Source organism: Chaetodon auriga, chromosome 10 (assembly GCF_051107435.1).
Source record: "Chaetodon auriga isolate fChaAug3 chromosome 10, fChaAug3.hap1, whole genome shotgun sequence".
NCBI classification, from domain to species: Eukaryota; Metazoa; Chordata; class Actinopteri; order Chaetodontiformes; family Chaetodontidae; genus Chaetodon; species Chaetodon auriga.
In genome coordinates, this window is record NC_135083.1 from 16140323 (window position 1) to 16153919 (window position 13597).

At 42.8% G+C, this 13597-nt stretch overlaps 1 protein-coding gene across 6 annotated transcripts; it reads right to left on the reverse strand.

The window, feature by feature from the left end:
* Positions 1-1098: 1098 nt before the first annotated feature.
* Positions 1099-10034, reverse strand: prdm2a (PR domain containing 2, with ZNF domain a). 6 transcript variants are annotated; one of them, XM_076740684.1, is made up of 5 exons: positions 9923-10029; positions 8238-8323; positions 6176-7685; positions 3401-5119; positions 1099-3062 (listed from the first exon to the last, which is right to left on the reverse strand). In XM_076740684.1, the coding sequence occupies exons 3-4, from the start codon at positions 7614-7616 to the stop codon at positions 3429-3431; spliced, it is 3132 nt and encodes a 1043-aa protein (XP_076596799.1). In that variant the 5' UTR covers positions 7617-7685; positions 8238-8323; positions 9923-10029; the 3' UTR covers positions 1099-3062; positions 3401-3428. The 6 variants fall into 6 exon arrangements, with proteins under 6 accessions (XP_076596799.1, XP_076596800.1, XP_076596798.1 ...); XM_076740685.1 differs by having other exon boundaries at positions 9536-10026; XM_076740683.1 differs by lacking the exon at positions 9923-10029 and adding an exon at positions 9751-9889.
* Between the last annotated feature and the right edge of the window lie 3563 nt (positions 10035-13597).

A 13597-nucleotide genomic window follows, 5' to 3' on the forward strand; every position in this document is an offset into this window, starting at 1 on the left:
TTGTCATATTAATCAGGACTCAGTGCAGTGAATGAACTTGCAGTTTAGTTGCTTGTTGAACTGTGGTAAGGCTGCAAACACAGGCACTCATGAGGAGCTGAAAGTGTAAAGACTGAAGCCAGACCTTAGAGCAGCTAATTAGACTTGTCTCCACAAAATAGTGCGTGTGCAGAGAGGCACAGTGTTGCCTCACAGAGCGAGGGTTCTTGGTTTGACCTCTTAATTCACACAGACGCCCCTGCTGTTGCTCTTTACTGGGGATCTGTACTGACTGGTGCAATGGAGACTTGAGCTCCCTGAAATGTACTGAATCATTTTCTTTCAGCGAGAGCATACATAATGCATACAGTTTGTGTGCATATGTTTTGCCATCTCTAGTATTGCTGTATATTTGTGATACACACTCATCACTTTCCGTAGATGTCTTAATTAAGCCCCAGAGTGTCATTACAAATAAGTGGTTAATGTTACACGAGAGGCACAAACTGGACGTCCATTAATGTCAACTCAGAGTTGAGGTTGCAACTAAACTTGCAGCTTATTACATCTTCTGACTTTCGGATTGTCTGTTTGTTCCTGTCGTTTGAGAAAAATGATGTGCACCATTTGTTGTAGATATTAAATATGCAGGATAAAATGGGACGAGCTGCTCCACAAAATCATCCGCTGACTTTCTTAGCAAACAGGTCACAGGCCAGTGGCTCTGGACACCTCTGCATGGAGGCTTTTTGACATCTAAGCTGTAAATGGTGAAATACTTGCCCCTGAGAGAACGCTTTGAGAGTAGCATAAAAACACGTCACTGGAAATGTTTTTTTCAAACAGAATGTGGGAGTGCAGAGGAGATGCAGTGGTATTACAAAATCCACTCTCTATCCAATCCGTTGGTTTAAGTGAGGAAAGTGCGCCACCACCTGGACATTTTATCACTTTCTGGTAGGGAACATGCTGCAGTGGATGACATGCAAGTCAACAGTCAAAAGGCAAATTCTGTTTGAGATTCTGAAAGCCCCCCGACTTCTACATCAAGAATTTACCAGCAGTAATGTGACTAATTTGATTTGTTTATTAAAGAAGGTTTCACACAAACTTCACATGTAACCTTAACATTCTCCATTTATTTTGAATACTCGCTTGAAAAACCTTTAGTGCAAATCATACAGAAGAACTGTTCAGAGATTGATAACATGATTTTAAATTATTAATAAATATACATCGCTCAATTTACACTTCGAAATGCTACAAGCACTTTTCACAGTTAAATAACAGTCACTCAAACCGCCCTGTACATCCTACTCACTGCAGTCTGTCTCGATGAGGGAAATATTACCAGCAAGGGTTGAAAAAGCAAAAATGAAAAGTAGAAGTACCATTACTCTCTCTCAGATACATTGTCAAATTTAGTTTGCTCAAATTAAAATGACTCATTTCAATCATAATGAAATATTTACCCTGTATAGCACTGGATCGTCAAACTGGTATTATATAAAAAATTTAAACAGACCATGAGTCACAACTCAGCAAATATTACCCCATGAGCTTACATTTCTGCTGTGTGACTTATACATGTTGGATTTCATTATACACACTTCACACAATAAACTGTTGACAGCTGTTATACAGAGTATAAGGAACGGTGAAGTGCTTGTATGCTACAGATGACAGAGACCTAAACAGGCTGTACTACTCATATGAAGATTTCTAGTCGTTGAATGGGGGAAAAACACACACACACAAAATCATATTTCTGACAAGCATTTTGTTAAACAGGTGCAAAATAAAAGCCTACAAGAAAACTGGATTACTGTAAATATTTCAGGATTTCAGAAGAAATGAGGCCAAGCACTGCAGCTGGCTCTGTTAACGCTCTTTAGAACTGAACTTCTTTTATTGTAGAAGTGGCAATGATGCGTTCTAGCTGTACAGCATCACTGGACACAGTACGCATGTTTGGGATTGCAGTGCAAATACATCAAACTGCAGTGTTTCCCAAAGTTGAAAATGTATGTGTGGTGGCCTGTAATCTCCAAATTAGATTGCAGCAGGAAGCCCTTTTTAAAAATGCGATAGCACATCAATGCGTTCTTTTTAAGCACTCTGCACTTTCAACTGCAGCTCCACACACACTTTTGAAGAGATAAACAAATTATCTATTAGGGTGGGCCAACAAAATTAATTCCATGTGTGGGAAACACCAAACTGTGTTTATTCTCAATCACCTTTATGCCACATTTAGTCATATTATATACATTTGATGGCACATAAAGAGCGTTATTCTCAAAACCTAATAGCAACTAGACCAACCAGATTGTATACAGTTTGAATTTGTAAAGGCTGTAGCAACACATCTACCAATATTACATTCATAGCAATAATTGAGTACTGATTTCCCTAAGAGTAATCAACAGTGCTGATATCCTTGATAATTTGTAAGGTACACTATACTATAGAGCGTGTTAGTTTTCTCTGTCTTGCGTTTGCGAAGCCATCTTGATGCGTCCCCCATGTGCACTGGTTATTGTCAATCAGACCAACAGAGCAACACCCCATTCAGCGTTTAAGGCCTAATTGCATCAACAGAATCCATCCAAAATTAATGTAGCTGTCGTACGAGCTCACAGCATGCAGTAAGAGTTTAAACCAAAAGGCCACAGACAACAGATAAGGAAAAGTGCAAATGCATGCTGAAAATGATTGCCACCTGCCATCCTCTCTAAATAACCCAGCAAGTATGAAATGAGAGCAGCCTCCCAGCTCAATTCCTCCCACTTCCTTTCCAATTTGTGACATGTAGCAGTCAGATTAACTTCAAAGTGCAAATCCAAGCTGTTGAAATGAAGGAGAAATTTACAAAACTTCAAGCTACTACAAACGCGTTCAAATACTCAGTTAAACATGTTCACTCACTGCAGCATCCTCAGTCGTCTGTTATATCCATCCTCAGTTCAGTCATTCGTTGTACAGTGTGATGCAATCTATGAGCACATGGGGTTTACAGTGTGATTAGCAGTTATCTCCCTTTAGTATCACTATGACACAAGTGTGTTCCACACAGCAGGGTCCTGAAAACAAAACACATATTGAGAAAGATATTGACATGAGGTTGCTTATAATTTTGTTGCTACATTCATGCTGATCATTCAAGTCGTTTTGTTTATCTTTACACAAAACATTCATTCTGTATGCACACAGAAGTGCTGAGATCTTGGCTGTCTGTGTAAAATGTAAACTGCAGATTCACACTGTATGTTAAGAGGCTTGATCAATGCATTGTTTAACCTGTACTACTTGCTTATAATATATATCTTGAACAAATGAGGAGTTATTGTGTTATGTTTGCAATGACGTTTCTTGATTATTGTCATCATTTGGCAAAAAACCTTAAATGTGCTTTAACTACCTGACGATCCCCCCCCGCTGCGTAGACCTCAAGCTGTGGGGTTCTGCTCAGAGCTGCTGCTAACAGCTCCGCTTGCTTCCTCTCGGCTCTGGGTGGGAGGCAGCTCATCCTTATGTGGCGCGGCCTGTTGTGGTTTCACCAGGGTGATTTTAATGGGGATCCCTTTGACGCTATGCTGCACTCTGCTATACTGACGCATGGAGGGGTTGAAAGTGCGTACAATGGGAAGTTCATTCAGAGTGGGGACCTCTTGCTTTGGCTGCATGCTCTCTTTGATAATTATTTTACTTCTTTTGTTTGAAAAAACTGTTTGCACAGGTAGGTTGGCAGGCCTCTTCGCAGGGCCAGAAGTCCGGAGTCTCGTTTTATGCTGAGGTGAGGCTTGTTTCTCTTCAACGCCTCGATGCAGGTGTCCATCATTTTCCTTTGTCACAGAGATTCCTCCTTCTTTCCTCTTCTTCACCTCCTTCGGCTTCTTGGGGCAGACCGCCATGTGTTTGGTTCTGCTGCGACGCATTGTGAACTCCCTGCTACAGTGTGGGCAGGCAAACAACTCCTGCTGCTCTCCCACCTGTGCAGGTGACATTTTATGTGATGAAGGGACCGACTTGCTCCTCTGTGGCATGACCCTTTGGACCAACTTTTTCTTTCTTTTGTTGAGTACCTTGAACTTCATTTTTACTGGTGATTCTTGGTTGGGTTTGGACCGGTTTGACTGGCTGGGTTTGTTTGAAGCATTTAGTCCATTAGTAGAGTTTGTGGTGGACAAAACTCCTTTGTGAGTTTTTGCAAAGTGGCGTAGCGGGATGGGATTCTTTTTGGGGGTGTATCGCCTTTTATCACTGGCATTTGCACATGCCAGGATATGCTTGTGTAGCTCTGGCATGTTATCAAAGCTTTTTCCACACTTGGTGCACCGAATAGCCGTACTAAAGGTCTGTGGGATGTTGTGGGTGGTGAAGTTTGTGGCTGAAGCCACTGAGCCAGCAGGTGATCTGTTATGGTAAGGAAATGGAGGGGGCTTAAAGCTGGGATAATGTTGGTTAATGCCAAGACGAACATCAGGCCCTTTGATTTTGCCTCCATCTGAGGCCATGATTTTTATTGTTGTAAACAATTCTTCAGCAGCCACATCTACTTCACCTTCTTCCTTGGTCACCAGTTTCTTGGGTTCCTCTGGAGCATTGACCAAAGCCTCTGTGCTGACTTTTGTTGAGTTGTTGTAGTTCTGAGGTCTTAGTTTCCCCTTTTCTTCTTCTGTGTATGTACACTGCAGGCCAGGATGTAATTCTTCCTGGTGCTGTTTCAGATTACAAAGGTAGACAAATTCTTTTGTGCATGCACTGCAAACGTAAGTCTTGCCGACACCGTGGAGGCTTGATCTGTGGTCAAGCAAAGCGGAGGGTTTGCCAAAGAGCAGCACGCAGAACTCACATTTGTAGGGCCACTCATCGGCATGGTCAACGACGTGATCGCCTAGTTCTTTCATTGAATGGAAAAGCTTATCACACACGTTGCAGATGAAATTCTTGGTGAACGTCTGTGGTTGTGCATCAGTTGGTGTGCTATTTGAGGACTCGTCGTCTTCAGCTTTCACGGATGAAGGAGAGGTTTTCAGTGGGCTATCAGGTGTGGAAACGGTGCTGTCAGCAGCTTCCTCTTCTTTCATGGTTGGTGGCTCTGCATCATCAACAGGCTCCAGGTCAGGACTGGCTTCACCTACAGCAGGACAATCAGATATCACTGAGGTGGTGGTGGACAGAGTTACTGATTCTGCGATGGAGGACACAAGAACAGTGGGGTCCACAGTTTGAGGGTTGGGCACTGATACAATCTGTTGCTGTTCTATGTGGTTAACAAACATCTGTGAAGGTGCTGGAGGGTCAGCAGTGTTTTCTTGTAAGGTGATGGCAGTAGGGACTACACTCCCCGGGGCTTCAAGAGCTATTGTGCACTCTATCAAAACTGTGTTGCTGGTAATGTTGTAAGAGTTGATGAGGGAATCATTTAAAGTTACAGTGGGTGTGAATGGCACTTCCGACACAGGAGTGGACTCAACCATAGGTGGATTCAGAGCTATTGGATCAGTGAGAAACACATGGCCAGGCAGATTTAGACTTGGGTCAAGGGATTGGGAGAGAGTGACAAGGTTTGCAGAATTTGTGGCAGCAAACGTGGTAGTTAAATCACACTCTGAAGAATTTAATGCATTTTCTGTGCAGATTACTAAGGGCTCAGGAGAAATGTTTGGGGCTAATACCTGGATTGGTTGGCTTGAAGGGTTGGAAATAGGAGGTGGTGCCAAAACTGTGATTAATGAAGAAGCAGTAGGGAGCATGGTGTGTGAGGCTGGGGAAGCAAAAGCTATAGTGCACGGTGAAGCAGGCTGCAAGGCAACAGGGGTAAGGGAGGCAGGTGATGGAGTCAGAGAGTTAGAGGGAAGAGCAAGACCATAAACAAGTCCTTCTGCAACAGGCTCAACTGGGGTCATTATGTCAGTACCTGTGACTATGGTGAAATCTGTGACTAAAGGGGTCTCAGGATTCCCCAGGCTTACATTTTGCTCTCCAATATTCATTAAGGTCTGCTCTACCATGCATGTATTTAATTTTCCTTCTTTCAAAACTGCCTGTGAAACTTCATGTACTGTCAGGTCAGATTCACCAAGGATCTTTTTTTGCAAACTCAAATCCAGCACGGCGTTAGCTAAAGCTACATCTTCATTTCTTTTCACTGTATTAGAGAGATCCAGTGGTTGCTGGTTGCAGGAATTACCGCCAGTCAGGGGGGGCCAGCTCTCTGTCAGGACAGGTTTCACTGCTGGATCCTCTACAGATGGAGCGGTGTCGTCCTTTTCAGTGGCTGCTTGGTGCACAGGTGAGGAACCATGTTGGCTTTCCATCTGTCCTGCACTTACAGCATCACAATCCGCCGTATCTAACGTTGGTGCTTCCTCATAAGATGTTGGGTTTTGTTGTGGAGGGCTTGGTGGAGATCCAGTCCTTCTTTTAAACCTCCCTGTTCCAGCAGGCAGGACAGAGAGAGAGACAGGTGAACAAGGCTTCTGACCATCTGTGATGAGGGCAAGTGTAGGTTTAAGGCCATCCTGCTTCTCCAGGAGCTGCTTCAGCTTAGGTGACAGAAACACTGTCCTTTCCTTCTGCACAATGGTAGACTCTGTATTCTGGGGAAGCAGATTCTCTATTAAAGAAGATACAAGTGATGAAGAGGATGAGGACACAACCACTTCAGACTCCAGTTCAGTTTTAATCTGCGGTAAAAGAGGTGGTGTTGCAGTTCTTCTCTTGGCCACTGGTTGACCAGGTATCTCTTTGCCTGTGACTGAATCTGTATTTAAAACCTGGCTGATGTGGGCAGGGTCTATAATCAGGGAATCCAGTCTAACTAAAGAGCCAGAATGCACCTCAGTTGCTTCACAGCTACTGACTGTACTTGTTGACACTATCTTCCCATCAATGTAAAAGCTGAGGTTCTCTGAAATATTGCTAGAGACATCTAGCATGTATTGTTCCGTGTGTTCCCCTTCATTCTCCGGAAGAGCTGCAGGTGCTGCACTGTCACTGAGCTCTGTTTTCTGCTGAGATGCTTCATTGAATATCTTCTGAGGATGCTCCTGTTGGGGCAGCTGCGTTTTTTCGACACGTGTGAGCTGCAGGTGTTGCTCGTGGATTCTGCGCTCATGCCGTCGCTTGTTGGTATGTGTATTGAATATCTTTTCACAGTACTTGCAAGCATGATGGCCGTCTGACACTCCCTGTTTGTCTGGCTGAGCAGTGTGGTCTCCAGCTGACAAAATGGAAGTATTAGAGGTAGTGGGGGATGGAGCGTGAAGCTGCATGACTGAATTTTCTGAATCAAGAGGCTTCATCTTCTCATGCTGCAGCTGACCCAGATTTGAACCAAAAGACATGTTGCTCTTGTTGTTTTTGTATGTGTGTGCCTCAGTGTTCGCCAAAGTGTGGATATGCATGTGTCGTTCCAGGCCTTGTTTGCTGGTAAAATGTCTCTCACAGTGCTGGCAGGGAAAAGAGTTCCAATCTCTCTCAGGATCTTGACTGGGATGTTTATGTAGATCTGGGTACAGTGATTTAATCATGTCTGGGGCCATGTCAGCTTCCTCTTGATAAATGTCATCATCCTCTCCCTCCTCATTGTCTCCAATTTCAGAGATGTATAAGTCAGGAGAGTCATCCATCTTCTGTGGAGGTTGTATCCAGTTCTCTGATCAAAGTATGTCACAAAGGACTTTTGACTATTGTCACACCTATTGCAAACATAAAGATGAGATTGAAGTCATTTATGTGGTCAGCTGGTGCGTAATACAGCTGAAGTGCCAAGCAAGGATGGCATCAAATGAATTTAAACATCCATCATAAACACCTGTGCAGTCGAATCATTCACATTTTACACTATAAAGCAAATAAACATGTTACAAGTGTTCAACTGCTTTTTGTCTGTTTTATGAGAAATGAGTACATAAAGTACTTTGAGCTGCCATTCATTCATTAAAGATGTGGCATACAGTTTATTACTGGTTGTAATAGCAGTAATAGTCCTTAGTGTAAATTTGTAGTGTAAATACATAAACACACACATACATATATACATAGAAATATACATATATATGTAGTAACACATTCTCATTCTTTCCATATTGCATCAGCCCTCAGCATTTCTTTAGCCTTCAGCCTCGTCTTTAACATGTTATGACGGACATAAATTCAACAACACCACACAGACTCTCCATTTCCTAAGTATTTAAAGACAAAAAAGCTTAAGTATAATAATGTGTAGAATCATGAACACACCATCTTACCATTTTAATGGTCAGTGCAGAGTGCAAGGCATGTTTTGTTGGACAGATGAACACACAGGCTTTTCTCTCTCCTAGAAGAAAGAAAACTGAAAAAAAAGACAAAAAAAGAGGTCCATCAGATGGCACGACACTTCAGCTCAAACTGCTGAATCATAAGAAGCACAGACTGATCATAGTGAACAGCTGTGGCGTGGGAATAGTTGAGCACCGTGTACTTAATCTCTTCCTTCATTTGGCTGCTGAATAAGACTAGTGACACGTCTTGTTAACTTATGCTAATGTCCCTCAAGCGTATCAAGGTTACATGAGCCACTTATTCATAATGTCTGATGCAATATTATGGAAACAGTGCACGTCTTGGGATGCAAGACAATGTTCTGATAAAGTGAAATCAAATTAAAACCTGAACCGACAAACACATCATGCGCTAATGGACCCACACTTTGTCACACTCGATAGTAAGTGTTTCCCTTTTATTTGCCAGTTGCCTGCAGTGAGTGCAGTCCCAAAATACATCAAGTCTGTCCCCATAATTAGCAGCCACCTTGTTTACCCTGTCTGGCTGCCTCTCACCACCTGCTACACTGATGACACACATTCCCACCTGGATACTGCCACACGCACCTCAATCATTATAAGTTTTTGATTGCTACCTTTCAGCTAGTATGGAAGACGTGCAAAATTGATCCAGTTTGGAGCATTTTGACATTCATCCACTGCTTGGTGGGACAAAATGGCAGGCTGAGCATGTGTGCCAAATTTGTCGTGCACTTCCACCTGCTCCTCACGACTGCATGAGCACTCACAGCATCGACATCTGTCTTATTTAAACGTTACCTAAAAATTGCCATTTCTCATACTATTTGCTCGTTATACGTAAATGTTGTTTTCCATTTATCCCGCATAAATTGTTCGATCACTTGCAGGTTTCAGGCACTTGTAGACACGAGAGGAAATGTAAACAAATACCTTACAGCTCATGTTTAGAAGTCTTATCTTTCACCTATCTTAATGCAATCCTAAGGTGGGTTAGTCTTGCACAAACAAAGCTGAATCAGTCACGATATCATATGAGCAGAACCGAAAGGTGTTCCAGCACCATCCGAGGGCCTACATGCTGAATTATTTGAGCCAGTCTCGTTATATTCAACTTCTATTTCCATCAATCTGCACTGCAACAGGCTTATTTGACACTTATGACACACATGATATAGTCAAAACAACAACACTTCGGTATTTTATATTATCATTACAACTCGGATTAGCTTTGAGGGCGCGTTTCCACGCATCTGCTTCACCTGGTTTGATGACGCTCCCCCGTCCTTGCACCATTGCTAGCTGGTCATACAACACGTCGTCACTTCACTGTTTTGCTACAGAGGCTGCTAGCTCGTCCACTGAAAGGTCAGCAGGTTTCTCTGAAATAGCCCTGCCGCTGTACTACACATGCAAGGAAGCCGCTTGCAAATTAAACCCTCTACCCGTGCAAGTCCCGAGACAAGGCTTCACTTACCAAGTGAAAGAAATCAGCTGGTATCGCCATTAAAGCATTAACAATGTAACGTTACTGCTAGCTGCGATGCTAGCTCGCAAGCAGTGGCTATCGTCACCGATAATACGTTCGACAGGGCTGTTACGGACACTGACTGTTACTGAAAACTGCACGTTACAGTTACCGGACGTACATGTGTCAGCGGCCACGCAAACCGCCGCTGAACCGTTTCAAACATTCCTCTTATGCAGGTTGTAGACAGTTGTGTTTTCTTCCCTGGTGTACCAACAAGGTTCTGGCGTTCTGATTGGTCAGAGAACGTGGACGTCAAATCTGGACCAATCAGCAACAGGTTTGTTAAAGCGCTGAGAAAAAAAAAACATCACAGCAAAAGGCAGCTGTCACCAAATTACGAGAACGTTAGCGCATTATTGACAGCCTGTATACAACGTTTCATCAACATCCACAGATGTTTTGCTGTAGACTAACATATTACAGAGAGACTTTAAGCATTCATTCCGTCTCCAGCTTGCTTTAGGCTTAATGAATATTGTAATTGTCAACTCCATATTGAAACTAAACTTGTGGCCAGATACCTTTACCTATGATGACACCTTTAGTTTGGAATCTTTACTTTTGGTTACCTAGAACTTTAAATTCTAAAAAACAGAAAAGAGTCTTGACAAATACGCAAAAAACATTTACATGTTTTACAAACATACAGCATTTAAATTGACATATTATGTCAATTTAAATGCCTGAACTTCGTACAAACAGCCGTAATATCATCTCATTAACTCTGTCCTTGTAGTGTATTGATTTGGCCTCTAGAGGGCGCAATATAATAAAGAAAATGTCAGGACGTTTGTAGTACCGTCAGAGCATTTCTGTGACGTCTCCATGGCATGAACATTTTAAAAGTACAAAGTTTCTAACTTAGTACATTCATGGTTTTCCTACCCTCAGTTGTAATACATATATAGTAGTCGTATTGAGATTGGTTTTTTATACATAAAAAGAGAAGCAGAACAGATTAATGTAAACTTGTCAGCAAAAAAGCTTAATTACAAGACAGTACAGGTTTCCTTAAATCTATCTACATGCACAGACTTGTCACCTGATTTCATTTCATTGTGTAAAAATATGTGCTGGCTCATTGGCAATTTTAATTCTGATATTACAGCTGGCTATACATCAATATCCCGAATTCCCATTGTCATGTCTGTTTCACAGCTGTTGAAAAAACAGAAAGCCGGCCTGACAAGATGAAGATTTACGATGTGGTCCAGTGTGCGCTCTCTCCCCCTGACCGCTTCTCTGTTTTCCCCAACAATTGTCAATTGAATCACAAGGCACTAGCTCATATCAAGCTCACCCTTACTGACACTGATAGAAAGCTACCCCCTGGTTTCTCATGTCAGATTTCCACCTCCAGAATCATACCAACATAAAAGACATTCTTCGAGAGGATCTGTGGGCGTTTACCAGAACCCGCACGTACATCTGTGACATCGTGAGACAGGGGTGGTGTTCTCATGGTACATGCATGGTATGTTGGCTGAGTGGTGTTTTGCTATCAAACTACATGCCAGACTTTTGCAAGCCATAATGAAAGATCACAAACAACAGGCTTCTGTCTACTCATGGTTTTCTCTCTGTATTTTAAATTCAATTGTCCAAACTTGTACTTGTACTTGCTGTACAGTTGTTGGCACAGTGCTGTGCGAAGAACTCTTGAGGAACAATTGAGGACAGTGTATGATTCTCACATGCAGTTAATTTGGTGGCAAGTTGACCACGATCATGTATATTTATGGCTCGTCACTCTGGACATGCCCAAGGCCCCAGCATGTCTTTCACAGATAATGGCAATTGCAGCTGTGGAATTACGATGAGCAGCTCTCGACTGGGTCTGCTGGTCAGACGCATACGTCAAATCATTGTATAAGCAGGTGCTGACCGCCTGGAAGTCACGTCACACACATGGCGAAGAAATCAAAGTCTGTCATACAGCAGGAACGAGTTTTGCCAGACCTGAGAGCATTTCAGTACAGTACATACTGTACATGGCTTTATCAGAAGCTGCTCTCTGTTACATCATGGTTGCATACACGTAGATATCTTTGCAATGGTAACTGACACATTTGGGATAATCGTGGAATGTCTGGTATTAAAGCACTTCTTAAAATGTACTCTCCCACCTTTTCAAATGATTTGTTTGTTTGTTTGTTTTTCCCTTTTCGCTCCCGGTGATTATTTGATGCACCACTGTCTGCTCTCATGCATATCTACTATGTTACTGTATTGTGTGTATTTGTGAGGCTATATGTATATATGTATGTGTGCACCGTATGCAGTGTTGTACCTTGGATCTAAGTTGGATGTGTGGTTCTTGTGGCCCCTTATGTTTCTGCAACTGAAAGCACAATAAAAATGCAAGGAATTCAAATGAAAAACAAAAATATATACATGTGGGAAAATCTTTTCATGCAAACGTACCAGAAGCTCTAAAGGTTATTGATATTCTTGAGGACAACTCTAAAAGCAAACAGGAAGCTGAGTGACTGTGAGAGAAAAATGAAACAAAATGTGGCCCAGATTATGTGCGTGATGGCGTATCCTGTGGCAGTGGGCTCTGGTTTGTGCCAGTGACTGTGCACAAAGAAACATTCACCATCCACAGGAACATATAACACAAGAGAGACAAAGAGGGAGAGAGGTGGTCCACAACTCATCTGTGTATCCGGCAGATTAGTAAACAGGGCTTTGGTGTGAAACAATAAGAGTCCCTTATAGAAAATGTGTGCCACACCGCACAGACAAAGCCTTGCCTAAGCTCAGTAAACATATGTCACTGGCAGGAAAGAATATTCTATTGTTACATGTTGTGGGATACCACATGTGCAGGGAAGAACATGTAAATGTGAGCACGTCGGAACACAAATACAAACTGTTCTTTGCAAAAACACATGATGCTTTTCATAAGTGCACATAACTGTGGCCCTCTGTACTGTATATTTTTGTACTGACAGTACACACACACACACACACCTGACCACACCCATGCTAATAATCCCCCAAAGTCCAATAAACACACATGTGCCCTCCAGAATCACTACCCCTTCTCATTTCTGCACACGCACATTAAGAGATGCACCCTGACCCTCATAAAGTAGCGCACCATGTGCAAAGATACCGTACACACACACACACACACACTTAAATACCACACACACGACAGTCCTTCTCCCCTTTCACTGTCTTCGACTCTGCTGCCTCACAATCACACACAAGCAAATTCAACTCTTCCTTGCATCATCCACACTGTATCTCACCACACCCTCAAACACACTCCCTATGCCTGTCACCCAACTGTATCTCCCTCCTGTGCCCCCCCACCCACCCTGCCCCACCCTCTCCATCCAGCTGTCTGCAGCACTCAAATCCCACAGGCCTATCTGCTGACATTTATCTCATGACATCACAAACCCCTGCGCTCTACAGGCTTGACATGTGGCGCTCCTCGCACGCAATCAGACCTACGTGTGGCCACAGAGCTCCAGTCACTGATGGATGGCATTCATGTCACCTCCATGAGATGAATACTGCAGAGGGCAGACACAAGCAAGTGGCACACATGGAGAAAACCACTGCTTGTTTACACTAGTGTCTTGTCTGCCATACATGTATATCATAATATAGAAATACTCACTCATATTCTCTCATATCTGTAATAACAGTCAAACTATCAAATCACTTCCTGTTGATGTAAACAACACATCAACATCATGCGGTTTTATGATGGCACTGAATTGAGAGCATTCGATGTCCTCAAACTGTCTCTGACACAGTGACATGATATGAGCAA

Bases quoted from the DNA above. Each gene is read 5' to 3' on its own strand.
- prdm2a (XM_076740682.1), bottom strand. From the start codon at position 7,616: ATGGATGACTCTCCTGACTTATACATCTCTGAAATTGGAGACAATGAG.